Below are 27500 nucleotides of genomic sequence, written 5' to 3'. Positions count from 1 at the left end.
ATTATTAAGATGACATCAGGTTGTCAGTCACAGTATGGATACACACTTGCTGTGCTTACCTACATCTTACATAGGACAAAACAAACTATACAAAAGGATAAATTACCCAAAACTGGCAATAAGTTGATAGACTCACTGTTCACAAGTCAACAGCATTGAATAGTCTCCATAGGAAACAAGAACTACGGGCCAACTGATAACAGGGAGTGAAGAATACATTTCCAGCTCACGTCATGTACAGAAATAGCAGGATAAAAAAATACCATTGCATGATGGCTTCAGGTTGTGTTACGATACTTAGAATGTGTTCTAATTGTTTTTTACTCTTGACTGGCAGGTAGTTTAGTCAGCCATTTGTGGTGAGGGAGACTTGAGTCTGGTGTGGAACACCTGTATCAGAGTATGGTGGTTGAGCCATGTGGGTTGGCACTGGTTGGTGTGCCACTGATGGCGTTGAAGATGCCCACAGAGTCGGAAAGAGTGATCCTTGTACCGTTTTCCACTGGGTTGATCTAGAAACAAGGTACATTAGGAAGATTAGGAAAGAAATAAGTTTCATCCTGTCTAAAAGTGAAAGGCACACATGCATGTCAATTTAAGTTTAGGGACTGTAGGGAAATTTAGGGTATACAAATTTGAGGAGGGTTTTGTTTTTGCTGAAGATAGTCTACATTTTTGTAAAGTGGGGGTGGGGACTTTTTATACTAGATTTACATTTTATGTCATTCTTTCCCCTTGAAAAAAAAATAAAAAAATATTATAGCTACATAAAAAGATGGCAATTGTGTGCACCATAATGTATATACATTAGGTGCATAGGTGGGCATTATTTATCTCATTAAAATGCTATTGTGTAGTATTTGCTTATATGAGTCACGCTTTTTTTAATTTATAATGGACAGTCAGATATCCAATCTACAACATAAAAGGCTCCAACATCAACTGACTTACATTAATATGTATTCTTATTTTTTAGGAACCAGAGTGGGGAGTCCTTTAGAGAATGCATTCTCTTTTTTGAGTCAGATGAGGGATCCAAAGAAAAATATTAATATGCTGGCATGGGCTTTGCTTCTTTTTATAAAATAAAAAATAAGATACATTACCACTCCCCATGCTAACAGTTTTCATACAGTCCCTTATTATCTCTATGGAGTAAAGTAACAAAAGCAGCATTACCATCCAATCTGCTCAGGCCAGCACAGAGAGCAGGGGATAGGAGATTTGGTTAGTAAATTAGCAGATTGCAGCAGTCAACATCTCTTTAAGGTTACAGTAGTTGCATATGCTGATAAATATGAAGTTACAGCTTAAATATTTCCACATGCCATTTGGTGACACCCTGAACCCCCAAGTACCTTGGAGAACTGTGGGGGTCACATTTAAATCAAGAATCACAAAATCCAATGTTTATATCTTCATGTTCACATTTGCAGCTCCAAAATCTTTTATCTGGCCCTTTTACAAATTAACGTTTTCAACACATGAGGACAATAATGCAAAATGACAACAAGACATCATCTTACAGTAAATCAGTGAAGAACACATAAGAAAACAAACTTCCTCCCTGCTTCCTTGGAGAACCTGGAAACATTCTATGAATTCACTTCAGTCCTGGTTTGAAGACTTTTTATAGAGTGCACTACCTGCATTCTTAATGGGAGGGATTTGTCTCACTAGACAATAATGTGTCAGAAATCCGGTAGCTGCAGCTTACTTGTCTAGCAAAGTGAAAAGACTTGTGGTAGTGTAAATGCACAGCATTCGGTCTGAATGTTGTAGAACATATCCATCTGTGGCGTTCCTACCTGTTCATGCATGATGTTTGACAGCTCTCTGGTCAGGTCCCTGTAGTTGGCCTTCATCTCATCATGATACTCCTGCTGATCTTCTTTGATCAGCCTCTCGTTCACTCCCAGCGCCTGGCCACAGGCATCCACAAACTGCCTGAGGTGAGAGGAAAAAGCATGTTACTTCCACTTAAAAACTCACATGAAGGAGCAAGCGGAGAATAGAAAGTGAAAAGTAACATGGTAGGCCATATTTCCATAGTCAGACTGATAAGCAGGGCAGTCCTTCATCCTCAACCTTCAAAATACAACAACCCCTACAGAAATTAGACATGCTGGATACCGATCTAGTTATTATGAGAAGAGAACACGTGATTACAAATGGCAGACGAAAACATCAGAGACTCACTGTCCTCAAATGACTAAATTCAAACAGAAATGCCTTATTTCCATCAGGTTTCTAAAACGTTTTCCACCTTGTTCTTATACACAGTATCTGAGTCATAATCTTCTTTCCATTTAACTACAATATATTTTACAACTCTTTATCATACCTGTGTTTAATTGTGCTTTACATATAACTACCTAGTGGTGGAATACCATTCAGACCATGAAATTTACATTACATTTAGCTGACTCGTAACGATAGATATTTACCCACCAATAGTGCATCATTGGGAGCAACTCAGGGTTCAGTGTCTTGCCTAAGGACACTTTGACATGGGACTGCAGGACCAGGGATTGAACCACCGACCAATTTACCTCTAGTACATTTTAAATTCTGTATTTATTTTTGTTGAAATGTGAATCAAATGTGCTTGTCACATGAACTTGTTTATGGTTGTACCATAAACAGGAAATAATGCAGAGGGGGAAAAGAAGTTCAAGTTGTAGTTTTACAAATGTCTGTCATGGATAAGTACCTGAACATCTCTTTCAGCTGTTTGACCTTGTTGTCAGGATATTTCTTGGCACTACTGTCGTTGAGAAAGGCTCTGGCGTAAGCGAGAGGACCAGCATTGACCTGGAAAACAGCGGTCAAAGATCAAGAGTTACACTAAAGCTATTCATAACATGTTGAATGAAAGCGTGTCCTGGTCGTTTGTACCTGAACACTGATGCTGCCCTGCAGTTTGAGCTGCAAGCGGATCATGTCCACCTCGGAGGCCGAGCACAGCAGTCGCAGCTCGGCCACCTTGGCACTCATCTCGTCTATGGCCACCTCAATGGGACTCAGGTCGGTCTGGTGTTGGTACATGACAGCTATACGCTTCTTCACATAGGGGAAACAGTGGGTGGCTGGATGGAAATGGGATAGGGGGAGGGGGAGAAAATAGGACGGAAAGGACAAAAATGTAGGTAATATATATTATATATATATATATATATATATATATATTTATATATAGTATATATATACACACATACATACATACATACATACATACACACACACACACACACACACACACACATATATATATATATATATATATAAAAAACACAGACACAAGTAGACACAGCAGTATATGTGTGTGTGTGTATATATACACACACACATATACTGCTGTGTGTCTACTTGTGTCTGTGTTAAATATTCATAACCAAGATATTAACCACGTTCCACCGTGCATGTTCCATCAGTCAGCGTGATTGTTAACTACGCAAGATAACACCTGACCTTTGGGATTAAGTGGACAGTACAGTAATAAACCTCAGCTGGCCTTGAATGATTAATGTTTCAGGTGACTGATGCTAAGAAAGATATGTGCTTCCTGACATTGCTAGGGTGATAAAGCTGGCTGGAAAGACTTGTTTTGTTTCTTTATTCCACAATAAATCCACATTATATTTCCTGCTCTGGTTTGTTGTCTCAACTGCTGTGATGACAAATCATTTGCATCAACGTGTGACCTACTGGTGAGAACGGTCCGGCGTTTACACTGCTCCTCCACCCCTCCCTGCTTCTTGCCCGACTCTGTGAATGGCGTCTCGAACACAAAGCGCCGGATGTTGTGACTCTTCTCAAAGTCGGTCTTCCTGTCCTCCAGCTCCTTGTCGTCTAGGTACGGTGTGACGTGGGTCACCTGGATGTAGGCGCACTTAGAGTCTAGGTCCTTTGGATTCACCTGTGGTGTCACAAGAGAGAGATGGCACCAGCTTGATATATAGCATACACAGGAGTGGTATCAATCTACAACTACAAGGAAATCCTCTCACATTACATACAAAATCATTTCATCGATCGTAATTAAAACATTGACTATAGCAGTTTTGATGCCGTTCCTGAGCTACACACCAATAACATGCTCTCCCTTTGCACAACTGTCAGGATCAGTCAGTCATATAAACACTTCTCAGGCACGTTAACTACCAGGCTGCTTAAGGACAAAGGAATCCGAGGCCAGGCCCAATGTCAAGCAATTAAGCCTCTTTACCGCTGAAAGGGCAAGCCAGTGGCTCTGTGTTAATAGGAAAGACAACAGCTCCAAAATCACATAAAAAACAAGATGAAATCAAGTGGGGTGAGCTTGGGCCGCCAGGCCTCATCACTTAACCCTCTGGAGGTGTAGTGGGCTTATCAGAGAAATGCTAAATAAGGAGGGCGCCCACTTGAAAACTCTGAGATGTAATTGTTCCCACTCCCAACAGCAAGGTCTCAAGGTACGTGCAAAGAAACAAGGGATTGCATCACCTAGTCCAATAAATAATAAAATTGATCGTCTGTCAAATGAACACACAAATGTGATCCCACCTTCCCAGAGTCCTGAATGATTTTGACATTCTCCTGACCAAACTTGTCGGAGTAGAGCTTCAGGAGCCTCTGGGAAATTTCAGACAGAGGAGTGAACTTTGGCTCCTTGTAGATGTATTCCTTTCCATCTTCATCCTCAAAGAAGCCCTGTGGAGAAGAAGTCAAATGCCTGGCAATGAATTCTGGGCCACTTTATTACCTGCAGCTAGGATACGTCAAACCTTGAAAAAGATGTTGTACAGCCGCCAACTTTTTGCCATTTTAAATTGTTTTATGTTTATGTGAAAATGAACCAAACACTTAACAAGGGGTTATTTTTCAAGATTTGACAACTTGTAACCTATAAAGACAGAATCATTTCTGACACAGTACAGACAGTGCAAACCAAATATAAAACAATACTACACAGAGGTTAAATGGCTGATCAAGGGAAAGGTTACCCAAAGCAGCACATTGTATTACAGACAAAACAAGAGTTTTTTTGCAAGAATTTGCTATTTTGCTTTGAGGGAAAATACATAATGCCACTTAAAATACAGCATTGAACTACTGTTCCTGCTTTAGACACCCAAGTTCTTCTCCACTACTGTCTCTGCCAATATAGAGTATGATGAAAGGACACATAAGAGCACACCAGACCAACACACACAGCTAAACCTTAACACACTTACCGCAGCCTTGGAGGGAGGAGGGGAAAAGAAGAGAAATCTTTATTAAAAAGATAAAATTCAAAAGGTGTGTGTGTGTGTAAAAGGCAAGAGATAACTTAACCATCATGCTAATGTTAACGGTTTGGATTGAGTTAGCATTGATGCTAGGTCTTTTGAAAACTCAGTCCCTTACCTGTCCAAAGAAGGCCACTCTGAAGTATGTGCCCAGCAATCTTTTGCCAGAATGCATCACCTCCATCACTTTAGTATAAGCACGGTGAAGGGTATCGTACAGGTGAGTCAGTTTCTGTTCCACAAAAAAACATTTTTAACTGAAAACTGCTGTTTGCTGCAGTTGGAAACACATAGCCGTGAGAATGAACTAAAAATTTGTGGGCTTGACAGTTAAACTGCTAAAAGCTGAAACTCAATTAAACACATTGTGATACATCATAAAAAAGCAAGACTAACTTTTATTGAACAGCAACTCATGTGGCCACAATTTGCTTTAATTTCCCAACATTCTTGAATCAGTTGCTCACTGGACATCATCATTACGCAAACCAGATTGAGCTCAAATGTTGCGTTAGATTTGTGAAATGAAGATTATCTTATTTCTTCTTTCATAAATTACATAGTTTCACTTCTAACCTTTTCATAACCAATTTCAACTTCTAGACACATACTTAACAAGTAAAAACCCATTTTCTGTTCTTAATAGCAATGAAAACATGATGTAGTTAGGTTAAATGAGCATATAGCATTCATGCATCTATCGCTTACTTTAACTTTTTAAATTTAAGATGTACTCTGGCAACTTTATGCAGTGATACTCTACTCCTTTTGTGCGACCCTTGTTCTATCACGATGCCGTTTACCTCAAAGTCTCTGCGCTGTTCGTAGATGGGAATGATGAGCCTGTAGACATCAGCGATGAGCTCATAACGCTCCGCCTTCCAGAGGCCATCAGCACACTCCTCCAACAGCTCCATTAGCACCTCCTGGACACAGACATAAATGTAAACTCCCTCCCTGCAGTTGGCTCAGAATATTTGATTGCTGCAAAGAGGGACAGTTCTGTTTGTTCTATTTGTCTAGAAAGCTACAGTGAACTTAAACTGAGCATAGAGTTCCTGTAAAGACAGCAGACAAGGGAGGAAATGGATCCATCATCTCCTTTCTTTTATTGGGGGATGAGTCCAGCTCATCAAGCTGAAAGGTTTTCAGAGCAGATGGAAGGTAATAGCATTTTCTATTGCCTACAGATCTGTTGACCAACTCCTAAAAGCTCACACATTCTCTAGCCATCACTTTTAATTTCCCTGTGTTATCAGTTGACCAGGAGATCTGATCTCAGGCCACTGTGTCAATAAGCCACAGTCTTTGAATCAGGATCTCTAAAACATCCGTAGGGGTGCTTACCATGGGCCCTCTGCAGACTGCTTTGTCTGACAGCTAACTGATTTTCTACACGTGATTTACAACACATGTACCAAGCCGTGTCAAAGTCTACAGTATTGTCACCTAGTCTACTAACTACATAGAGCAATTGATACCCTCAACAGAGATATGAGCTCTTTTAGAAACTAATGTTGCAACATCATGTGACACGTGATACCAACAAGGAACTTAAAAACATCCTAAATGCTTGGTCAACACAGTGGGACTGGCAGATATCAAAGCACAGCCTACAGTATATGGCATGTACAAAACATCACAATACCTCATTGAAGTGAACATCCTGCATCCCCACGTCCTCCATCATGGCTGCCTCCTCGTCGATGTTTGGAGTGATGACACGAAAAGCCGAGCAGCCCTGCTTGAACATACCTGACATACAGAAACAGTACAAAAATGAGGGGCATTTTATTTTTTGTTAGTTATTCCCACAAAGTTAACAAGAAAAATTACTTCTTTCATGACACAAAAATATCTATGTCAGTGTTCTGGCACTGGTCGGGACCTAAATTCAATCATGGCAAGAATGTAACACACGCAGAATTCTACATGCAAATGGTGGTGAGCATGATCATCCTCCTCAGCAACATGGTTATTTTCAACACAAACATGGACAACAACCTACAAATTGAAAGATTTCAATTTCAACAATCAGCATATTTCATTTGAACAAGAAGTGCCACAGCATCGACCACTTTTCAATTTTAATGTCCCTGCATTTTCTTGCTTAAACTCTTAAAAATGAGAGGAACTTATGTGGACCAAAAAAAAAGGTAATGCAGTGTTTGGAATTTCTCTGAAATTCAACTGCCACTTACTAATTCACAATGAGTGCAGGTTTGATGCATTGTGTGCTGAGTTCTATTAAAGGAAAGGAGGTCTGAAGGATGAACCCACTCTGAAACACTTTGACCTGACAATTAACTATTGCTTTTCATTAGATCCTAGCACATTATACCAGAGACCCTCCCGAAAGTCTGAACACAGTATGCAGTTTGACATGTCAAGTAACGTGATGGGAACTTATCTGGGGAACGCAGTGTTTAACACACGGGAATAAAAAAGATGACCCTTGGACGAGTGCTCAGGTGGAAGATGAAGGTGCATGTTTGTGTGTGTGTGTGTGTGTGTGTGTGTGTGTGTGTGTGTGTGTGTGTAAGAGAAACACAAACATCCATATTTAAAGAACCAAGCAGTGTGAAAAATAAATAAGACAGAAAATATTTCATAAATCAGATTTATTTTTCTAATTGTTGTATAGTCCTATTAAAAACATGAAAAGCAATCTGCATTAATTAGTGCAGACGTCCTTAGTTTTGATATGTGTAAGACATAAAGCATTTTTATTACTGCACAACAATAAACTTCTTTCTACTGTGGTCAACTTTACCAGTGACTCATTATATGGCATCTGTAAACTGGGACTGTAAAATGTTGGAATGGAGTTCAAATGTTCAGCGGTTATTATCTGTAAAGGGAAGCATACCATTACCAGGAGATGCACACTCCTAACGGTACTGTATCCTCAACTCACCTTTCCTCCACAGGTACTCGGCTACCAGGGCAGCAACGTGCACGTAACACATGGCGGCCTGGAGGTGAAGTGGACCAACAAAGTTACAGGTTAGCTCCCTGCAAGTCTGTCAACTAACTGAAAATGGAATTTTTTTTTTTAAAAAAAGAGAAAAAAATAGAAAAACATTTTGCCTCTGAAAGATTTCCGTTCTTGTTGTGGATGCGAGCCATGCTGTCCACCCAGGTCTTGCGGAGCTCGGGCGTGCTGGTGTAGGACTTGGCCAAACTGTACTGGAGGTCCACCAGCATCTCCGGGTCGTTCTCGTGCTCCTTCATCTGTTCTGTGGCCATCAGCACTGTCCTGATGCGCTTTGTCAGGTCCTTCACGTCGGACGGAAATGCTGTGTGCTACAATAGCAACATTAGTATATTAATCTTCATAATCTGGTGGTTTGTGTGTTGAGTTGACGCAATAAGAAAATGTCAAGGGTCATTACTGTTAACACAGTACGTTAATAGCTTGATCAAGTGTGTCTCATCACACTGTGAGGCAGCGTCCACTCCTCACCTTGATGCTTTTGTCACTGTTGGCACAGTTGTTGATGATGGAGAGAGATTGCTGGAAGCGGGTACCCCCGATGCCGATGACGTCAGCAATCAGCTGACTGACAGCAATTACCACCTGGGCGAAAAGAGAGGAGGACCAAACAAAACATTTATACCACACTTGCATACATACAATAACATTTATACTAGATCAAAATGAATGTGTGCAAAGAGTAAAAACACCCATATTCACTCTCAAATAAGACACACATACCTGCAGGTGTGTTCTTACAAAAGACTTTCGTCCGGTATAGTCAAAGTTGCTTTTCATGAGGAAGTAGAGAAGATGGGCAGCGTCACTGCGGATTGAGCTCAGCTTGGAGTTACAGCACTTGAGGATTTCATAGCATAGAGAGGCACACATGTCAGCCCGGCCATCAAAGAAGGTACAGGGGAACTGTAGGATACATGGGGAGAGACAGGATGGAGTGCATGACAAATGGAGTTTAGGTTTTAGGAAAGAGGATATTTAAAGATAAAATGAAGCCATCAAAAACGTGATGATAAAACAAATGTTCCACTTCCCTAGATAACAATGCATTTAAATCAACTGCCTTCATAAAGAGTGATTTAATGAGATTGTTAAACAGAGGGTGAACCGAGAAAGGGAGACTGTCACCTTGTAGATGAAGGTCCTGAGTGAGGTGAAGACCTGTTTGAGGGCGGCTTCAGACTGAGGGGTCTGCAGGAAGCACAGATGGACCTGGAAAACTTTCTTCATCAGGGGGTTGTGACCGAGATCTGAATTCAGCTGAGTCTGAGGACACAGCAAAATGTGAGATCCAACCCACCAGAAAGGGATTAGGATGCTGCATGTCTTTGTCTCACTATTAAAAGAAAATACCTTGAATCCCATGATGAAGATGCTGAGTGTGTCCAGCACAGTCAGGCATACCTCTGTAGACACATTGGCCTCTAGGAGGCACAAGCTGCTTACGTCTGCTTCCGTATGAGAGTACACTGCATACAAAACATGTCATGGTCACTGTTATAAGATATCTCTTTGTTAGAGAAACAAATACTTGGCACATCATATGTTTGATTATGCTGTTAATCATTACCAATGACTAAATTAATGTGTGTACTTTTTATTTCTGCTTGTTTATGGAAGGAAATAAGCTTGGTCATTGTTATTGTAATCTAGCCTCTTTAAACCAATCACAATTGTCTTGGACGGAGCTAAGCCCTGGACACAGTGACGTTGACTCTGCAAAATAGCATTGGGAAGGAACTTGTTTTAGTCGTGCAACAGAAAACTCCAATTGGAGAGATAGTCTAGCTAGCTGTCTGGATTTATCCTGCAGAGATCTGAGGAGCAGTTAACCATAGAAAATGAAATCCACCACAGTTTAGAATGCTAACACAAAGAAAGAGGAAGGTAACGCACATCCGGCCGAAAGAGGGACATCCAGTGAAATTTCCGACGGCACCGGGGCAATCCCGCAAGTGGAACGTTGTGTCTATAGACTAGTGTTGTTGCGACTCTGAACTGTCAATAGAGATCAGTAAATGCATCCCAATTTACTATAAGATAAAACAATTTTGATTAGTAGGATCTAACCATTAGTTTATATCTTATAATCAATTTTGTTTGAGTAGCTAATGATTAGTAAATGACTCATTAATTAAGAAATGAGTGGGAAATCAGAAAAAGGCCAGATAATAAAACCCTTTATTAGTACTTCCTTAATTAACTCCTAATGGAAGACTATATAGTACAAGCTGCTGAGGAGGGAAGGAAGCCTGTTTGCTATAAGATTTATGGAAATCTACCACCACTGTAAACGTGAGTTCTGCTGATTGTAGCAGTGTGTGTATGATGTCTGTGTACTTTTTTTTGACTGATTTGACAGGCATAATTTGATTATGACCGAGAAGAAGTAGTATGATGTTTTCTGTGTCAATTCTGGACGGGGAAAAAATATTTTACAGCAAAAATTGCTTTATTCATTTTCCTTCCCTCTATTTTCTCCTATACAAATCAGAGCTGGACTGGAAGGCTTACTGTTGTTTAAGGTGTGAGCGTTCTCCAGAGTTCCCAGCTGCTGAAGGCGGGCATGCAAGATCCCCGCCCTGTTACGAGAAACAGGCAGAGTCAGAGACTTCCTGTCTGGAGCTACAGGCCCTGCCCCCTCTTGGCTCCTGCTGGCAGAAGACAAATACCATTACCAAATACCATTACCGTAGGTTTGGATGTTGGTTAAACTCACAAGACAGCAAGTACAGATTAGATGAACACAATCAAATGAGAAATATCTAAAAAAAAACAAAAAAAAACAAGGAAACAGCAATAGAAAGCGGATAACACAGCAGATAAATGAACGGCTAGAATGTAATGGGGTATTAAAACTAGGAAAAAAATGGCAGCTTCATGCATTTAATTCAGCGAAGTGGAACAAAAATACAGCAATGTCTTACCCATGCAGGAGGGGCCTGGGGCCGCGATATTAACCACAAAACAACTTGCCAGCAGTGTTACAGAAGAGAGAACAAACCAAAGAAAGGGGTTTAAAGATTCAGTAAGGACTGCTGTTTGTAAGTCTGTGCATGGGGGCAATGGGATAATTGCATAGATGAACATAATTAGTATCAGTTCCAAGAATGAATTCAGAAGTTCAGTGTGAAATGAGATATGTGACGTCACCTATTTCCTTGAACACCCTACCTGACGATGAATCTCTTCCCCATGTATCTAAACTGATGAAGGCAGACTCTGCAGGACAGATAAGAAGATAAGCTCTGTCAGAGAGCATTTCTAAAGACCTTGCATTTACATCTAACTTTTTGAGAAACAGCAAGTTCATATGATAGTCAGAAATTACTATGCATAATGTTCTATAAATGAACACAGGTATAATAATAATTATGATTTATTTCAGGCTGTACAGTATTCATTTTACTTTGAATGAGGTGAATGACATTGTGAACTGCTCTGTAAGGTAGGGAGGCGCTATATAAATATTATTTATTTATTTCTTAAAGGGGGGACAACAAAGACAGAATTTTTTTGAAGTATTAAACAACATAGCATAGAAAGTGAAAACGGGGAAATTGCTAGCCTGGTATTCAGTATGTTTGGATTAACCCTTGTGTATTGACTGTTAATGTATTTGACAGATTGTGGTTTAGGGTAAAAAAAAAAAAAGTTATTATGAAAATGAATGCATATTTGATCTATTTCATAGAAAAGATTTAACTCAATAAAAGTGAAAGAAAATATATAACTTAATGGAACTGGACAAACACTTTTGTCTTCAGAGCGACTTATTTAAAATGTGACCCATGTCTCTCTCAACAGCACATGTACATTATAAAAAAGGATGTCTAGTCCTGTACTTACTCTATTAATGTAAAGAAGTCCATTAGTTCTGAGGGAGCTGCTTTGTTCCAGTATGCAAAAAGGGCTTCTGAGGTGATGAAATGGTAAGAAAAGGTTACTATGAAGCTGTTTATATGACTGTGGGCCAAAATCCAGTACAAGGATTCAGACAGGTAGTCTTACCCTCTGACATGCTCTTGAGGATATGCAGAAAGCCCATTAACAGGTTTTTGATCTCGTCCCGGTCCAGTTTGTCACAGCGCAGCACACTGCTGCCCAGAGCCGAGGCACACTGGTTGTGATGCACAGAAAGGAAGTTGCGAGAGATGGAACAAAGAAAAGAGAAAAAGTTTTAGACTGAAGACATCAGAAATATAACTTAAACAACCCAAACTTCAGAGACGAGAAATGTCAAGTATTTTTCTTGGGCGGGGGGGGGGGGGGATGGGGGGGGGGGGGGGGGGGGGGGGGGGGGGGGGGGGGGGGGGGGGGGGGGGGGGGGGGGGGGGGGGGGGGGAGTACACAAGACAAGCACATTTGCTGCAGCAGCTCTGTGCTTTGAGATAACAGCAATTGCAGGTTTGAAGTAACACGTTTGCAGTTACTTTACATCTGAGGAAGTAATTGAAAAGGGCTCAGGAGTCAGCTGTCAGCTCAACATCCACATGTGTAAAAGCACCCACACTCTTTGATGTAGGACACACAGAGAAGAAAGATGTTGGGAGGAACTTTGGGAGGATTTTGGACATATTGTACAGCTATCTGAGTTCTGAATGTTTTGGCCTCTAAACTGGAATTCACTGAGACAAAGAAGTACCCAAATGCATCAGATTATCTGGTCATATTGAATCATTACAAATCCGAAATTTGCTGTACAATTGTAACCAAAAGTCTCTGGTGAACAAGTCACAAAGGCAAAACAGAATACTTGTTTAGGTATGTTTTCCTCATGATTTCCATCCACCCTCTGGCCTGCAGCTTGTTTTTCATTATCACTGTTACTGTTGTGCAGCAGGTCAGACAAGGGCACCGAGAGGAGGGAGAAGTCCATGGTGACCCGCTTGGTCGCACGGTTCACAGGTGGGACTATGTCCTCGGGGTCCAGGGGGAGAGGGGGCACGTTGACTGAGTGCCTCCTGGTAAATCTCTCCTTTTGGTGGGGTTGGAAAGTTACAAAGCAAGGAGCAGGGGTGTGGGAGCTCTGGAGGAGTGGATGGGAAGAGAGTGTCGATGTCCGAGAGTGAAGTTAAATCAAATGTATGGGAGAGCTTTGCAAAACTATATACCATAACCCTTGGTTTTCGCTAACATTGGCACTACTTTCATTTGGTTTTATTACATTTGGTCTCACAGACCAGAGCCTTGTATCACAAATCAAATTTTGCAAATGAAGTCGTCAGTCAGCCTATGATTCAAGTATTTACCTACCTTCTCCAGGGAGTTAGTCTTGTCACTGCTTTTGTCCAGCAGGCTGTTTCCAGAGTCAGTGGAGACCAGAGAGCCTCTGGAGTCTGCATGTTGAACTGAGCTCATGTTGGGAGTGGAGCTGTGAGGCGAGGCTGCGGAGATAGAGCACAAAATGTTGTGTTTGTGGTCCACGTGGAAAATGAGGCTGGAAAAAATAAAGGGATGTTAGCTTCATGATGCTGAAGTTTCAGCTTTATAGGATAAAACAAAGTAATAGCCCAGGTACAGTAGATCTTTTGAGAGATCATTTTGCTGCTTTTGAAGATTTACAAGAGCTTTTACACTGCATTAGCTCTGACTATGCGCTTATCAATGGTAAGATAGTAAAATGCAGATTTACCTGTTCCAGAGATGACTCCAAATACATCTTTGTGTAGAGCATTTTCTATGCAGTTCCCAGATTTCTGAGGGGTCACCATGGAGTTGGGTACCAGAGAATCCTCCCTGGCATTCTAGGAAAGAAAACAACAAATTGAACTGGTTTAGCTCTGCAACTGCAATCACAGTAAAATCATGTTTCGGCTGAAGAGAAAACAGTAATATTGCCTTGATTCCTCTTAAGCTGACATGAACCCGGTAATTAATGTGTGAGAGGGCAGGTCTTGCTGGGATAAAACAAAGCTGCTTTTCCTTTCCTACCACTAGGTGTCAGGCTTACATTTTGGTTGCTGAGAGGAACAGACTCTTTAATGTCAAGTCTGTGGACGTTCTCCTGGAGCAGACCAAACAGAGGAAGGTAGAGGGTGGCAAGTCTGGCTTGCTGGCTCTGAAATGACACAGTAGGTGGTCACGAGTCATGTAGCCACATATCTGAGACACAAAAACTTTGCCAAATTAGCTTCAATAAGTCTTTGGGTTGTGGTACAAGAATGTTCCAAGGCTCTTTGTTATGAGCATAACATAAATAGTTGTTGGCAATGAAAACCTAAGGCCTCCAACAGGCGCCTCCAACAATGCTAATTACCATAAAACGCACAAGTAAAAGCAAAATCTGAATCTAAGACCAAAGAGAAAATAGTGCAATGTTGAACCTATGTGCTGTTTATTTACATGTGTGCAGGGGGTGTAAAAAAGGACAGTAAAGAAGGTTGAGAGCTGTCAAACTCACTTTCGCAGCATAGCGGTCATCAAACGTGTGTTTGATCATTAGCCCCTTGAGCACCTGGATGGCGATCTGACGAATCTCTCGAAACTCCTGAAGAGCAGCACCCACTTCCCTCAACAGCAGCCCCACCAGGAAGTGGTTTCGACAGAAGTCGTCAGTCAGAGAATAGTCCAGCTGAAGATCTGCAGCAGGCATCCATCAACAGAAACAATATATCAAATTAAAGATACAAATAGAAAAGGATGCAGAGAATAAACAGAATTGCACTCCACCTTAATGAAAGTGACGTTAATCTACCTTGGAACCTTTGAATTCGGCCTTTTCCAAAGGGCATGGGCAGATTAAGAGGGACATAGTGCTCGTGGTTGCAAACAACCCGCAGGAACTCAAACTTGAATTCATACAAAGTCTGGAAAGAATAAAAGAGAAAATATATTTTAGGTAATCTTGTTCGGCTTCAATTTACCTTTAAGCATATACTTAATGACTTAAATAGAAACATTAGTGATGGTAGCAGGAGTGTGTTTAACCTTTGGGTCTCCAGGCATAAAACAGTTCATGTAGTTGTTGATCTGCTTGAATATGAAGCCTCGGTCCATGAAGGTGAAGCAGCGCTGAGTGAAAAGGTGAGCATTACAACATTATAAATCAAATTGTTGTGATTTCTTTAGATTTAACTAAATCATTGTTTTAAATACTGTTAATCAAACAGTCCTTGACAATTACAGGTTTCACGTTTATCCAAAACCAAAGGGCAATTTTTCATATTCATCTACGTATCAAAAGGGCAATAGGGCATTGGGAGAGTGCCAACCTTGATGAAAACTGCCAGGCTGTGATTGGCATTGCGAGCCGCATCCAGGTTGTCCTTGTATTTCTGGGTGATGTGTGGCATCAACATATTCACCAGGGTCTCCACTGCATGGTAGAAAGATGCTGAAAAACGCTGGTTCCTGGAGAGCTGGACAAGGGAAACAAAAAAAAAACAGGGAGAGGATTAGGCTCATTTTAACCTCATGGAGAAATGAGATTGAAAAAAATGGAGAAGATTAAAACAAGACCTACCTTGACTTTCCCACTCTCTATGAGATAATGAGCCATTGATTTCACCAGAGCTTCAAAGAAGTACCACGAGTACTGCAGCCAAAACACAGAGTCAATGCAAGGAAAACTACCACCCTAAAGTAGTTAACATCTATTGAAAAATGTATTTGACAGATATTGACTTGGGACAGCGTTCGGCTGTGCTTCCACTTCATAGAGTCCCAAATCAATATCTGTCTAGGAAACCGTCTGGTCTTAATCTGCATAGCTATTTTTACTCAGGTTGTTGTTTTTTGTTGACTCACTTTTACTTACAACATGCTAACCGGCAACATAGGATGTTGCACCGGACTAAAACAACACGTACACTGAGACAAAAAATGCGTTGGCCCACCTATCTACAGCTGGGAGGGACTGTGATGAGCCCTATTTTAACAAACAGGGGCGTATTCCTTTAAGGCAGGGGTTTTCAAAGTGTGAGGCGCGCCTCCCCGGGGGGGCGCTAGAGCCAACTTAGGGGAGGCGCGGTGCGAGGGGAAAAAATAAACCGGAGAAGAAAGCACTCGCAAAGATAAAAGCATACCGTTAGGCTGCTGGTTGAAGATGATCTGCGGTTATACCTCACTCATCCAGTGCAACCACGCATTACCGCATTACGTTGCATCAAAAGCAACACGACATGGTCTCACCCTAAAACTAAGAGTCCACCACGATTTTGCAACTGTTTAGGTTATTGATTTTATTTTTTAATTTCAGGAAATGTGCAACATATACAGATATGTTCCAAATATCTGACAAATGTTTTTGTTAAGATATGAAACACTGTTGGTATGTAATGTTTGTTTGAGGAGAAAACGGTTGAAAAATGAGTTTTGGGTTGCTCTTATTAGAAAAATGAAAAAAGCGCGTATTTGCCATACAAAGGCCCTGATAAAATAAACAAAATGGGAGGAAATGTTTTAAAATGTTCATGTGTTGAATTTCATTCAGATAAAATGTCATTTTAAAAGATGAGATGATTCTAAAATAAAAGCAATTAGAAGGTGTTTTGGAGTGGCATTTGTTTGTGTGTGGGTTGATTATTGAGGAGGGGGGGCACAGCAGGCATTGTGCTCCTTGGAGGGGGGCTCACCCTTTCATACTTTGAAAACCCCTGCTTTAAGGTATCATTTATAGACTATACCTATAATTTCCTGAGGGTGTAAAATAATCTGCCTTTTTGAATGCTTAACATAAAAACATTATAACCTTTACTGAGGTGAGGTCCTAGTTATTACCTTCAGGAGCTTGTTGCTAGTCAGGAAGTCAGTGGATGGCTTGAGAATGGCTGTCATGGCTTTAGCCAGCTCCTCGTGAACCGTTTTTAAATTGGTGGAAGAATAAGGCTCTGGCTTAAACACAAACTGAGAGTAGACATGGGAAAAATCAAAAAAAAATCAGATTGTTTCAATTTGTTTTCTACAGAACACACAAATATTTTCTGCATTTATATAGTGAGAAAAGACTGCACCTTGATATAAGATCTCAAGTAATGTTCAAGACCTTCTTCATGGCACTGTGCTACAACATGAACCATCACCCTAAAGAACAAACAGATAATAACAAAGAAATATAAAACCAGAAAGTAGGAGAAAATGCTGGCTCGAAGGAACAATCTAAGATAGGAATTCAGTTTATTCATTCCAAGACACCAACGCCCCATTTGCACACTGCCTAAAGCGCTTCAAAGACTAGTCACACACACAACTGAGTTAAAAGACATACATAGGGTGTGCTAGCCCTTGGTGAGTGTCTAATGAGAAAAGGGATTCAGACTGTTACAGAGAAACGGGGGAATGCACTTTGGAATGAGAACCATGTAAATATATAATAATTTTCTAAGCACAAATTTAAAAGACAACAAAAATATTGCCGTAACACATAGCTTGCCTGGTCACGTTGACAGCCACATCCTCATGTGTGGCTCTGGTTAGGATGCAGAACAGCTGGTTGAGGATAGTGGGCAGAAAGTTGACCATGACATGACCTTCCATCGCATGGAGACTCTAAGGGAGGGGAGGAAGTAAGAAGAGAATGAATTATAGATGCAAGATTACAAAATTGTATTTGATGAGACATGAACAAAAGGGTGCGTTCCTGTGTTTTCCTTGAGGCATTAGAAATTAAAGACCAGAATACCTTCAGGTATTTCACCAGCTCTCCCTCTGAAGCTTGTTCTGACATCTCCATGATTTGACAGTGGTGGAAGAAGTTTTGCAAGTGCTGATCCTAAAAGATCACATTTTATTTGAAGACATTTTATTAGCATTTTAAAGTTAATTGAGATTATGTTTGTATCCAAGGACAATGAGCAAGTGGTGTTAATGTATATAATGTGTAAATACCTGAGTGTAAACTGTGGAAACAAGATGAGTTGAGACTTTGAACAGGGGTTTTCCTCCATCCACCCATTTGATCTCAGAGCCAGAGTTCTATAATGACAAGTGGGCAACAATTACTACATTGGATACTGAATAAAAACTGCACGGTGTGGATTTACAAAAGCATGTCTAAAATGCACTGCATAGCATTATTGACAAATCAGTGACATTTTTTGTAAAATGGACAAGCTATTTTGCCATATGGCTAAAGTGTTCTACAAGACAAATTAGGCTTTTATAAACCTGAAATTCTTATGAAAGATTGGCCGGTTTGTGTGTTTATTTGTTTAACAGATGTCCTACCAAACAACTGAATTTATAGGCTCAATCATTTTGAGAAAAATGCTTACACAAGCAGTTTCATTAGAAATTAGCACTAAGCATTGTGCACAATGAGACACTTGTGTACACATTAATTCAATCTACACTAAACCCATAAGCCCTGTATCAAAGAAACAACACACAGGGGTCCTAATGGAGTGATATATTACATTTTAATACAGATCAGATTTCACAGGAATTTCAAGTAAAAGCCTGTTAGACCTCTGCAAGGTCCCGATCCAATCACAGCTACTAAGATCTTTAACCATTAACCACAAACTGCATCAGATCCTAATGTCAGAAAATCCCATCTTTAAAACCATTTTGGAAAATTGTTTGAGGACAATACAGGGAAACAGGGAAATACTTTGACTTTGGGTCTAAAGCACATACATCCTTTCTTAAACAGAATACTGGAACAATCAACAACTTGTTATAAACATGATACCTAGACAGACCTTCACAGCCCTCTCATGACTTTTAATGCATGCTAGAGCTGCACGATATGAGGAAAATATCTAAAAGTGAATAATTGTGCAGTCCTAGTGCATGCCAATTCCACACATCAGATGTTAATCTTTTTTTTTTACCTTGTTGACACCATCCTGGGAGCTGAGGTACCCGGCAGGCAGGTTGGCGGCTACAGGCAGCAGCTGTTCATTCATGATGACTCTGCCATCCCTTAGCAGAGGCAGCCATGCTGAACCCACTGTGTGCAAAGCAGGTACATTTGAGAAGTAGTGGTAATACTGGGAAGGCTGCAGCATGACGATCACAATTCTAAATATCTCCACCTACTGGGGAGACTCATGAAAACTGCCATCACACTGTAAAGTATGCCAGTATCAAACTGCTTTGTCCCACATTATGCACGCCAGATATTTACATAAACTCATTGCATTGTTTTTGTTAAAATACCTGCTGGTGTTTTTATTCAGATGGGGGGGGGAGACATGACTGAAAGCTGCGGCCTACCTGGAGTCTCCACCAGGTCTTTCTTCTTGCTGTTGCTGTCACAGCTAACATGATAGAATGTGAAGAGAAGGTGATGCTTCTCATGCAGCTGCGTAGGCAGCTCTATCTTTATCTGAAGGAGAGAAAAACAGATTCCTGGGGTATGTTCCTAATACAGAGGTTGTTTTGTTCAGGAAAGTCAAAGTGAAAATTGCCAGCGAAGTATTTCCAGTGAGAATTTAATGTTGACTTGAAATGTGCCGAAACTTAATGAGGTGGTGAGAGGTGCACATACTTCAGAACACACTGCTTTCAAAAAATAAATAACTTTTTGACTTTGAGCATATGTGACTCTCTCCATTAATGGTTTTTAGCCATTATAAGCATACTACAGAATGCATTATATAATAAAACAGAGTAAACTGAGATGAGTAACATGAGCACAGACATACCTCATCATAGAACTCTGGGTTCTGCTGATGGTGCAGGACGGCTGCATATGCCTGCTTAGTGAATAGAGGACCTCCAGGATGACCATAGATGCACTGAATTAGATGGGAAAGGTAGAAGATAATCAAACATGACAGAGAGAGATCAGTCATTATGCACTCTCATCTCAAACCTAGTCATCACAATATGGTGTAATGCATGACACCATATTGTAAAGTGCTATTTTGGTTTGGCTACCAAGTCCAAAGTCAAGACAAAATTTAAGACCAACAAGTCCAAAGTCAAGTCCCAAGCCAAGAAAAACAAGTCTAAAGTCAAGACCAACAAGACTAAAGCTAAGTCCAGACCAACAAGTCCCAAGTCAAGACCAGCAACTTCAAAGTCAAGTCCCTTAATCAAGACTAAAGTTTAGACACAAATAAAGACAAACAAGTCCTAAGTCAAGACCAACAAGGCTTATGCAAGTCTTTTGTCAAATCCAAAGTCAGAAGTCTAATATGACTTCATGCCACATGATTCGAGTCCACACATCTGTTTGTTTGGATTTTTCCATTTTAGATTCTGCGGGGGCAGTATGCAAGGAGCTGAAATGGCAACTGTTCAGCATTTTCCTGATATACAGTATGTGATGTTAACACACCTTCACCGGCTGGGCTTCATCCTCATCAGAATCCTTGAATTCAATGCAAACTGCAATATTCCTTGCCTAGAGAGGGGAGACAAAAGTTAAAAAACAGTTCCAATAGATCCCTTTTGGCCTACAACCAATTCTTGCCAGACACTTTCTTTATTGTGCCTCTCTTTATAAAGAGGGGGGAAATATTTTAGTTAAAGAAATGCCAGCTCTTATTTAAAATAAAAGAGAACAGAGAGATGGATGGGGGAGAGAAGGCAGGTTGTTTTCCTACACTGAGCTGTCAGTAAAAATGCCAACCCTATATTAATCAGAAGCTGCTGCTCTGTAAGGATAATTCTACCCAGCTCTGCCTCTGCGTTGAAAGCCTGAGGCAGTTGCCAGTTTTGTAGGGTAAACAGGAGCACAATATGATAATAAGAGAATGCTAGCCAAGCAAAAGCATTACTTTCCAAAACGGATAAGTTGTATGTTTTTTTATGATTTTATGTGGCATGCAAAGGGAAAAATACTGATTCTGCAAATCATCTAACCAGCAACAGAACAGCTCAGAATTAAAAAGGTAAGTCCCATATTTCCTCTTGTTCAAGACAGTGTTTATATTAAGTCCAACGTATTCCTATACTGCGTTTACCTTAGCAAAGCATTTCTGTCCATCATATTTGAGGTGTTTTGGGTAGACATAGAGGTGGTTTTTATAGATGGTGAATGGTTGGGAGCATTTAGCGATGTAAGGTACGAACTCCTCCACCTCCAGAAGAGCAGCTTCAGGCCCATTGCCTTCAAAGTTCCTCACGGGGATGTAGGAGGAAGTGACACAGTCTGCAGGCAGGAAACAAGAGGAGTCACTGGCTTCAAGGATAATGTCTGATGACTATAAAAAGACAATTTAAAGTGATTTAGAAAAAATTTGGAGGGTTTACTGGTTACATCCGGGGCCACGCTGTCAATAGTTACATCTAAGTTCCCTAAGAGCACAGGGAGTTTGGCCATTTTCTCTGGTCTGTTGGGAAAACAGACAGATACATCTATTCCAAAAAAGTATCAAAATCAGTTATAGTGATATATTTAAGAGAGGGGGGAAAAGCATACTTTCTAAAGTCAGTCAGCAGTTTGAACATGTCCTCATCTGACAGCTTGCTGCTGTCCTGTCTGTAAAGAGCAGAGAAGCGAGAGTTTTTGTCCAAACTTCCTGATGCATCTTTGAACACAGGCCTGCAGAGACAGAAAAGAAAAAAAAAGAAAAAAAAAATCACTGAATCTACTGGAGAAAGAATACATTTCAGTTCTACACTAGTGGTTTAAAGATTTGACAGTTTCCACAGTTTTTTTTGCAGCATCCTAAATCTGAATCACTATATACGGCACAAGAGAATGGGGGGGGGGGGGGGGGGGGGGGGGGGGGGGGGGTCCTTTCCTTCATACCTTGCAGCCCAGGCAAAGGGCATCCTGTACTGTCCCAGTCTGCTGCAGGCTGTCTTAGCATTCTTCAACACCTTTTGTGCCATCTACAGGCAGGCAAGAAAACAGGGATTTTATCTTTAATTATTTGAGATAACTTGAGCACACTAAATACAGCCACGTCCTTGTTATCTCTGCTAATCTCTGTACCTTGGCGGAGTCAGAACTCTTCATGTAGGGCTCAGTGCAGTGGGTGATCCCTCCCTGCAGGACCTTTTCAATCCTGGCCACCAGGAAGATCTCTGGATGGGGGCACGTGACTGAGAACACCCCCTGTCTGGGGTACTGGAGAGCACCCACTGGGAGCCCACTGCCCTGCCTGGGGCCAACCAGGGGACCATCACAACTGCCATTGATGTGCAAGTCTTGTCTGCTACTAGAGCCTGATGTCATTTTTCGGACCAAAGGGTGGTTGAGATCCACATGGAAGTCGGCCGAGATCTTTCTACCGTTCTGGACGTCGAAGAGGGACAAAACCACATAAAAAGGCTCCACCTTTGATGAAAGAGATAAAGGGAAATGTTTGTGTGATGAAAAATGAAAGTTTAAAAAAATAAAGTAACCTAATGCACTTCTCATTTTCCATTAAGTCAAAATGTGCCATTGATGTAATTCATCGTCCCATTCACTCTTTCCACCATGCATTTCCATTACTCAAACTCGTACGTGTGTGTGTGTGTGTGTGTGTGTCCTAAGTAGCAGACCTAATAGCTGTGGTTTCCCAGCTGAGTGCCAAGTGTAAAAGGAGTCTTCCTCCTACAGAGACAGAGACCTTGGAGAGTGATAGCAGGAAACCAGCCTCGTCCCGGTGCTAATTCATGATGGTAGGCACAGACTGGTTGCCATGGTAGTGGCCATTCTTTGTGCCAACACCACCAGTTTTGATGGGGGCCAGCCAAGTGGGCCATATGAAGTGTCTGTAATCTTAACTGATTTTAACCTTTGATTTTAACCCTTGTTTGATAAAATAAAAATGTCCTAAAATTACACTGGAAGTACGTTTTTGTACTTGCAAATACATGTGCATTCATAGAAGTGTAATTTCTATGTCAACTTTGATTTTAAAAAAGAAGAGTGTGGATTGTAATTGACACCTTCAACTATATCTGACAGCTTCTTTTTTTTTAAATTGAAACATACATTAGTTGTTGGTCCCTCTTCATTCTCTGCAACACAACCCTGCAGGTTGAAAGACAAGTCATGACAGCTGACCAGGACTCTCTTCCCAAACTTCTCTTCAAACTGCCGCACGTCCGGCTCAATGCCAGAGAAGTCCAGTTTCTGTGGAAAAGGTAGATATTAGAAGGCTTAAATTGCTCCGGCACAAAATGTTGGTCATGAAATTGATAAATTGGCTGTGGAGCTGGTTAGAATTTAAAAAATACTTTAAACAATGCACAAAATGTGGAAGGCTTTGTAATCAGGTATTATCTTCATCACCTGTGTGTCAGGGTCCAGAGTGAACAGTTTCAGGCGAGCTTCACTCCTCATTTTAGAATCAATATCTCTGGCAGTCTGTTAAAGCATAAAAATGTATTTAACGTCAACAACAACTTGTTATTAAAAAGAAAGTGGAATAAAATCTATCATGCTGTCCATATCAGTGGCCTGGTTTGAAAATCTAAACAATCAGCTGAAAGGCGCTAAACCACCTAGTAGAGCTGAGAGAAATTAGGAAATAATTATCTGGAGGTTTGTCACTTCAAGCAAACTCTTTCACAGGACACTTTTTGATCCATTTCTGATAAATTAAAAAACCTATTGATTAGAGCAGCTTTAACGCTACTGTAAATGTTGACTTTGTAATTACAGCACATCAGACTATGCCTTTAAAAGTTTGTTTTCAGACTGCCACGTTCCACTCCTGTTTAGCACCAGTGTTGGAATCTGGCCTCAGCATATGGAGGCCATACACACTTTACCAGATGTTTGCTTGGTTAGCACCAACAGGAAACCTGGTTGCAGTAAATACAGCTGTTTGGCAATTCCACTCAAAGCTGTTACATTTCAGACTCCTTCCAAGTGAGGATCATTGTGGCACCTTCAGAAATTCGTAGCACGGCGTGGTTAAATGGAGGTGGTGAGCATTGTTTTAACATGTAATTTGATAGAAAAAAAATTGGCTACCTGAAAGCTGTCTTGAAAACTTCCAGAGGAGAGGTCTGTTTTTCCATGCTCTTCATCTGTTGGAAAGATCAACGTTAATGCTGTTAGCTGATGCAATTATATAAAATCATAATGATGTGTTGGTCTCTGCCTCTCTATGAGGGGGGAAACATTACATAAGAAAAAAATAATTGATAAAGTTGTTTATCATAAGGAAACATCCTGCAGATTATTATTCTATATTCATTATTCCGTCAGCTACAGGCAAACTAAAGAAGCCAAGAGTAAAAAGCATCAAAAGACATGGAGACAAATGCAGACACAAACCCTGTAAAGCAGGCAAATAAGCATATGCAGTAATAATTAAGCTGATAAAACAGAAGGTGTCAAAGCAATAAAATAAAGAGCACAAAATCACCGTCATGCAGGTCTCCATTCCTCTTCTCCTGCATGGCCTGTTCAAAGCTGCTGTGGAGAATCTTGTTGAGGGTGCCGATCCACTCCTCCATCTCTGCTTCGCTTTCTGCCGCCAGCAGGAACGTGCTCTTATCCTGCATCTTCAGCTCAAAGGCAAACCGACGCACTTTGCTGTTCTGAAAGAACATAAATGCTAATTAATTTCATACAGTCCATTTTATTACAAGAGGCTTAAGAGAATGCACAACTTTTTATAAATTTATATTCTGGGGGGGGTGGTTTTAAAAGCCCTAGTGCATACAAATGTTTACCTGAACAACTCCCATGCACGAGTCAAGGAAGATGGTTCCTTTGGGTTCTTTGGAGGTGTTCTCGTCCTTGTAGAAGTTGAGGTTGTAGGATCCATCTCCCAGCTGGGCCAGATGGAAGTACCTCCTCTTGAAGGACTAGAGGATGAAAATAGAGAACGTTAATATCCCAAATGGCCTCTTTTTCTTTAAAAATACCCCGAGGGTGGAGATGGGGCATGGGAAAGCTCAAGGGTAAAATGAAAAGTAGACAAGCAATGGGCTACCGTAAGCAATGGCTAATTTTATTTCCATATGTGCAGAGAGAAAAAAGACAAATTGACAGGAGAAAGTTCAAGGTTTGTATTTAGCCAACATTGAAAGTTAGGAAGAGAAAACACTTTCACAAATATTGTCAACACACTTGCTAGAACCTAAAAAAATTGTATCCTGAACAACTAATCCAATATGTTCAAAAGTGAACAAATGATAGATCTTAGTTTTCTGCATGCCAAACGACTGATTTAGAAAAAAAGACTAGCAGACCAAGTATTACACAATGGGCAAAGCCGTCTTCCATTAAAAACAATTTTATTTATATATTGAGAGGATACTGTAGATTGATTGATGATCAAGAGGAGCATGAATCCATTCTCCTTGGTGTAAACATCGCAGAGCTCTGTGAGCTCTCAAGACAATAATTCTGTCAAGTTAATGCATTTAATGGATTTCCTCTTTTACACTCTTCCGGAGCTACAGAAAACAATATACAACTTTTCCCAAGCTCAATAGTACTCCTCCTTTAACCACATTGCCTAAAAAATGTATTTACTGTAGATCAATATCAACAATGCTACAGTAACTACTAACAATATTAGAAGGGGCTGTGAAAGGCTGTGCTGCCTTTAGTGGGTAAAGCTGTTACCCACCCGCATAGTAACACTGATCGCACTGTTCATGTTGCCTTTGTACAGCCAGCCATGTTTAGACACTCCTCCCTTCTGAGATCCGAGGGAGGCTGTGTCCTGCAAGAGGAGGTGCAAAGAACACACATTAGCATGTGTATTTGACACTTAAATTAAATAAAACACTGATGAGAATTACATACAACAAATGTATTTCTGTACGTGTCTCCCTTTTTGCCATTAATGGATAAACACACATGCTCTCACATTCATGTAATTGCACACTGTAAGGTTGAAAATCTGCTGACTGGCCACATTGACGGTCTGCTCAGAAGAATGCTCTTCATTAAAAGCAACAATTAGATAAACATCGCACTTTTCAAATCACAGGGGATTTCAGCTGTGACGGTGTGTCCATTAAAGGTCACTGTTGTTCCATTAAATCAATGCCTGTAGTAAGGTAATTATTGGGAGGAGATTTGCCCTTAAAATGCTACTAATGTCATGAAGATGTCCGCTATTCTGGGAAATGGCGAGGGCCTCAAACATTAAACAAAAGATCCAAAGGTAGCCTTGTAGTAAAGGAGTGAAATTAAATAAGTAAATACAATTTTGTGGAATAAATTCAATAGTTTGTGCTCTATAGTATTCCCCTGTAATCAAGTTTCTGTTCAAACTGTTTGTTGAGGCCTAGAGAAAGGTTGAATTTATTTCAGAAGGGAATTGTGAGAAGACTATGAGACAGAAGTGTTCACTAAACAAACAGGAGAAAAAAGTTTGAGATTGGTGGACTCACCTCATCTTTTTCTACATCTTCATCCACCTCAAACAGGTGAGCTGCCAGTTTTTCAGGTCTCAATACCTTACTGAAAGAACAAGGAAAATATAACAGATCTTGCTCACTTAGTTCCACTTCAGTTTACTTAAGCACTGCACACTAACAGGCTGAATATAAACATCAAACAAACAACTATGGGAATGCACACACACACGCACAAGAGATTTTTAGATAAAGACATGGCTGCAAACTGCTCCTAATTAGTTAGGATGGGATAAATGCAGACGATCCATTCCTTGTAGGTGTAAATGTAACTGTCAAATAAAGGAAATATTATATTAATGTTATAGTTCATTTTGGGAAACAATCATGTGGGTTTGGGGGAAATGTTTTTAGCTTTACAGGATGTAGCCCAAATACTGCAGCTGCTTCTCTAAGTGCAGCTCAAACCCCAGGCGGACAGTTTGCCCTTTGAACTTTACAAGACCCAGCTTGCTCGGGGGAACTACTAGCATAAAAGGTTTTGTCAAGGCCAGGGCTTGTCTAGGTTTACAATGTTTTAAACGTGACACACAACATCTGTAAAGCACATTCCTGTCCTTCCTGGGAAGTGGCTCAACCAAGGACACATACTGTAAGGATTGTGGGACTTCCCTTAAGTTCTAATGATATCAATCAACAGCAGTCCCAGAATAGCTCTGCTTATCATCGGTAGAAAAACATAGGAAGCCTTCTATTGTTGTGGAAGAGCTTGGAGCTTCCGTTAACCAGAACTCTAGAAAGACGGAAATCTGTGTAACACATTCACTGGGCTGTAAACAAAGGGCAGTGTCACTGAACAAAATAACATTTACAATATCTCTTGGAGGGCTTTAGCAGCATTGTGTACTATGCAATGGACAAAACAGACTAGTATCTGAACAGTACATGGATATAAAACTACAGAGATGACAATTTGCTTAGCAAATTAACACATTAAAATCATCTGTCAAATTGACACCATTATCCAAAGTTACTCATTTGTTAAATTTAGGATTTACTGAATTTGGGGGGGGGGG

At 40.6% G+C, this 27500-nt stretch overlaps 1 protein-coding gene across 18 annotated transcripts in view; it reads right to left on the bottom strand.

Annotated features, from left to right (window-relative positions):
* Nucleotides 1–346: 346 nt before the first annotated feature.
* The window catches only part of dock9b (dedicator of cytokinesis 9b), a 49912-nt gene continuing 22758 nt past the window's right edge, over nucleotides 347–27500 (bottom strand). For 3 of the 18 annotated variants that reach the window (XM_032506423.1, XM_032506415.1, XM_032506422.1), the window contains exons 5-53: nucleotides 26461–26530; nucleotides 25689–25784; nucleotides 24784–24918; nucleotides 24474–24648; nucleotides 24077–24132; nucleotides 23390–23464; nucleotides 23090–23230; nucleotides 22100–22444; nucleotides 21914–21996; nucleotides 21581–21703; nucleotides 21412–21491; nucleotides 21123–21310; nucleotides 20495–20560; nucleotides 19857–19949; nucleotides 19426–19537; nucleotides 19041–19159; nucleotides 18094–18180; nucleotides 17888–17977; nucleotides 17639–17754; nucleotides 17220–17289; nucleotides 16987–17112; nucleotides 15731–15802; nucleotides 15480–15626; nucleotides 15196–15279; nucleotides 14963–15074; nucleotides 14669–14847; nucleotides 14219–14326; nucleotides 13901–14012; nucleotides 13522–13652; nucleotides 12277–12391; nucleotides 12115–12181; nucleotides 11440–11487; nucleotides 10780–10919; nucleotides 9619–9734; nucleotides 9394–9531; nucleotides 8989–9171; nucleotides 8737–8850; nucleotides 8361–8576; nucleotides 8188–8245; nucleotides 6919–7025; nucleotides 6074–6196; nucleotides 5389–5502; nucleotides 5217–5222; nucleotides 4546–4692; nucleotides 3709–3919; nucleotides 2899–3089; nucleotides 2714–2814; nucleotides 1809–1947; nucleotides 347–512 (exon numbers count right to left, since the gene is read on the bottom strand). In XM_032506423.1, the coding sequence (XP_032362314.1) occupies nucleotides 396–512; nucleotides 1809–1947; nucleotides 2714–2814; nucleotides 2899–3089; nucleotides 3709–3919; nucleotides 4546–4692; nucleotides 5217–5222; nucleotides 5389–5502; nucleotides 6074–6196; nucleotides 6919–7025; nucleotides 8188–8245; nucleotides 8361–8576; nucleotides 8737–8850; nucleotides 8989–9171; nucleotides 9394–9531; nucleotides 9619–9734; nucleotides 10780–10919; nucleotides 11440–11487; nucleotides 12115–12181; nucleotides 12277–12391; nucleotides 13522–13652; nucleotides 13901–14012; nucleotides 14219–14326; nucleotides 14669–14847; nucleotides 14963–15074; nucleotides 15196–15279; nucleotides 15480–15626; nucleotides 15731–15802; nucleotides 16987–17112; nucleotides 17220–17289; nucleotides 17639–17754; nucleotides 17888–17977; nucleotides 18094–18180; nucleotides 19041–19159; nucleotides 19426–19537; nucleotides 19857–19949; nucleotides 20495–20560; nucleotides 21123–21310; nucleotides 21412–21491; nucleotides 21581–21703; nucleotides 21914–21996; nucleotides 22100–22444; nucleotides 23090–23230; nucleotides 23390–23464; nucleotides 24077–24132; nucleotides 24474–24648; nucleotides 24784–24918; nucleotides 25689–25784; nucleotides 26461–26530 (5842 nt within the window). In that variant the 3' untranslated portion in view covers nucleotides 347–395. Of the gene's footprint in view, nucleotides 513–1179; nucleotides 1188–1808; nucleotides 1948–2713; nucleotides 2815–2898; nucleotides 3090–3708; nucleotides 3920–4545; nucleotides 4693–5216; nucleotides 5223–5388; nucleotides 5503–6073; nucleotides 6197–6918; nucleotides 7026–8187; nucleotides 8246–8360; nucleotides 8577–8736; nucleotides 8851–8988; nucleotides 9172–9393; nucleotides 9532–9618; nucleotides 9735–10779; nucleotides 10920–11439; nucleotides 11488–12114; nucleotides 12182–12276; nucleotides 12392–13521; nucleotides 13653–13900; nucleotides 14013–14218; nucleotides 14327–14668; nucleotides 14848–14962; nucleotides 15075–15195; nucleotides 15280–15479; nucleotides 15627–15730; nucleotides 15803–16986; nucleotides 17113–17219; nucleotides 17290–17638; nucleotides 17755–17887; nucleotides 17978–18093; nucleotides 18181–19040; nucleotides 19160–19425; nucleotides 19538–19856; nucleotides 19950–20494; nucleotides 20561–21122; nucleotides 21311–21411; nucleotides 21492–21580; nucleotides 21704–21913; nucleotides 21997–22099; nucleotides 22445–23089; nucleotides 23231–23389; nucleotides 23465–24076; nucleotides 24133–24473; nucleotides 24649–24783; nucleotides 24919–25688; nucleotides 25785–26460; nucleotides 26531–27500 lie in introns of all 18 variants that reach the window. The other 15 variants (XM_032506432.1, XM_032506427.1, XM_032506433.1 and 12 more) reach the window with 10 other exon arrangements.

The sequence above is a fragment of the Etheostoma spectabile genome, chromosome 24 (assembly GCF_008692095.1).
Source record: "Etheostoma spectabile isolate EspeVRDwgs_2016 chromosome 24, UIUC_Espe_1.0, whole genome shotgun sequence".
In the NCBI taxonomy this organism is placed as follows: domain Eukaryota; kingdom Metazoa; phylum Chordata; class Actinopteri; order Perciformes; family Percidae; genus Etheostoma; species Etheostoma spectabile.
This window is presented reverse-complemented; position numbering and strand designations above follow the sequence as displayed.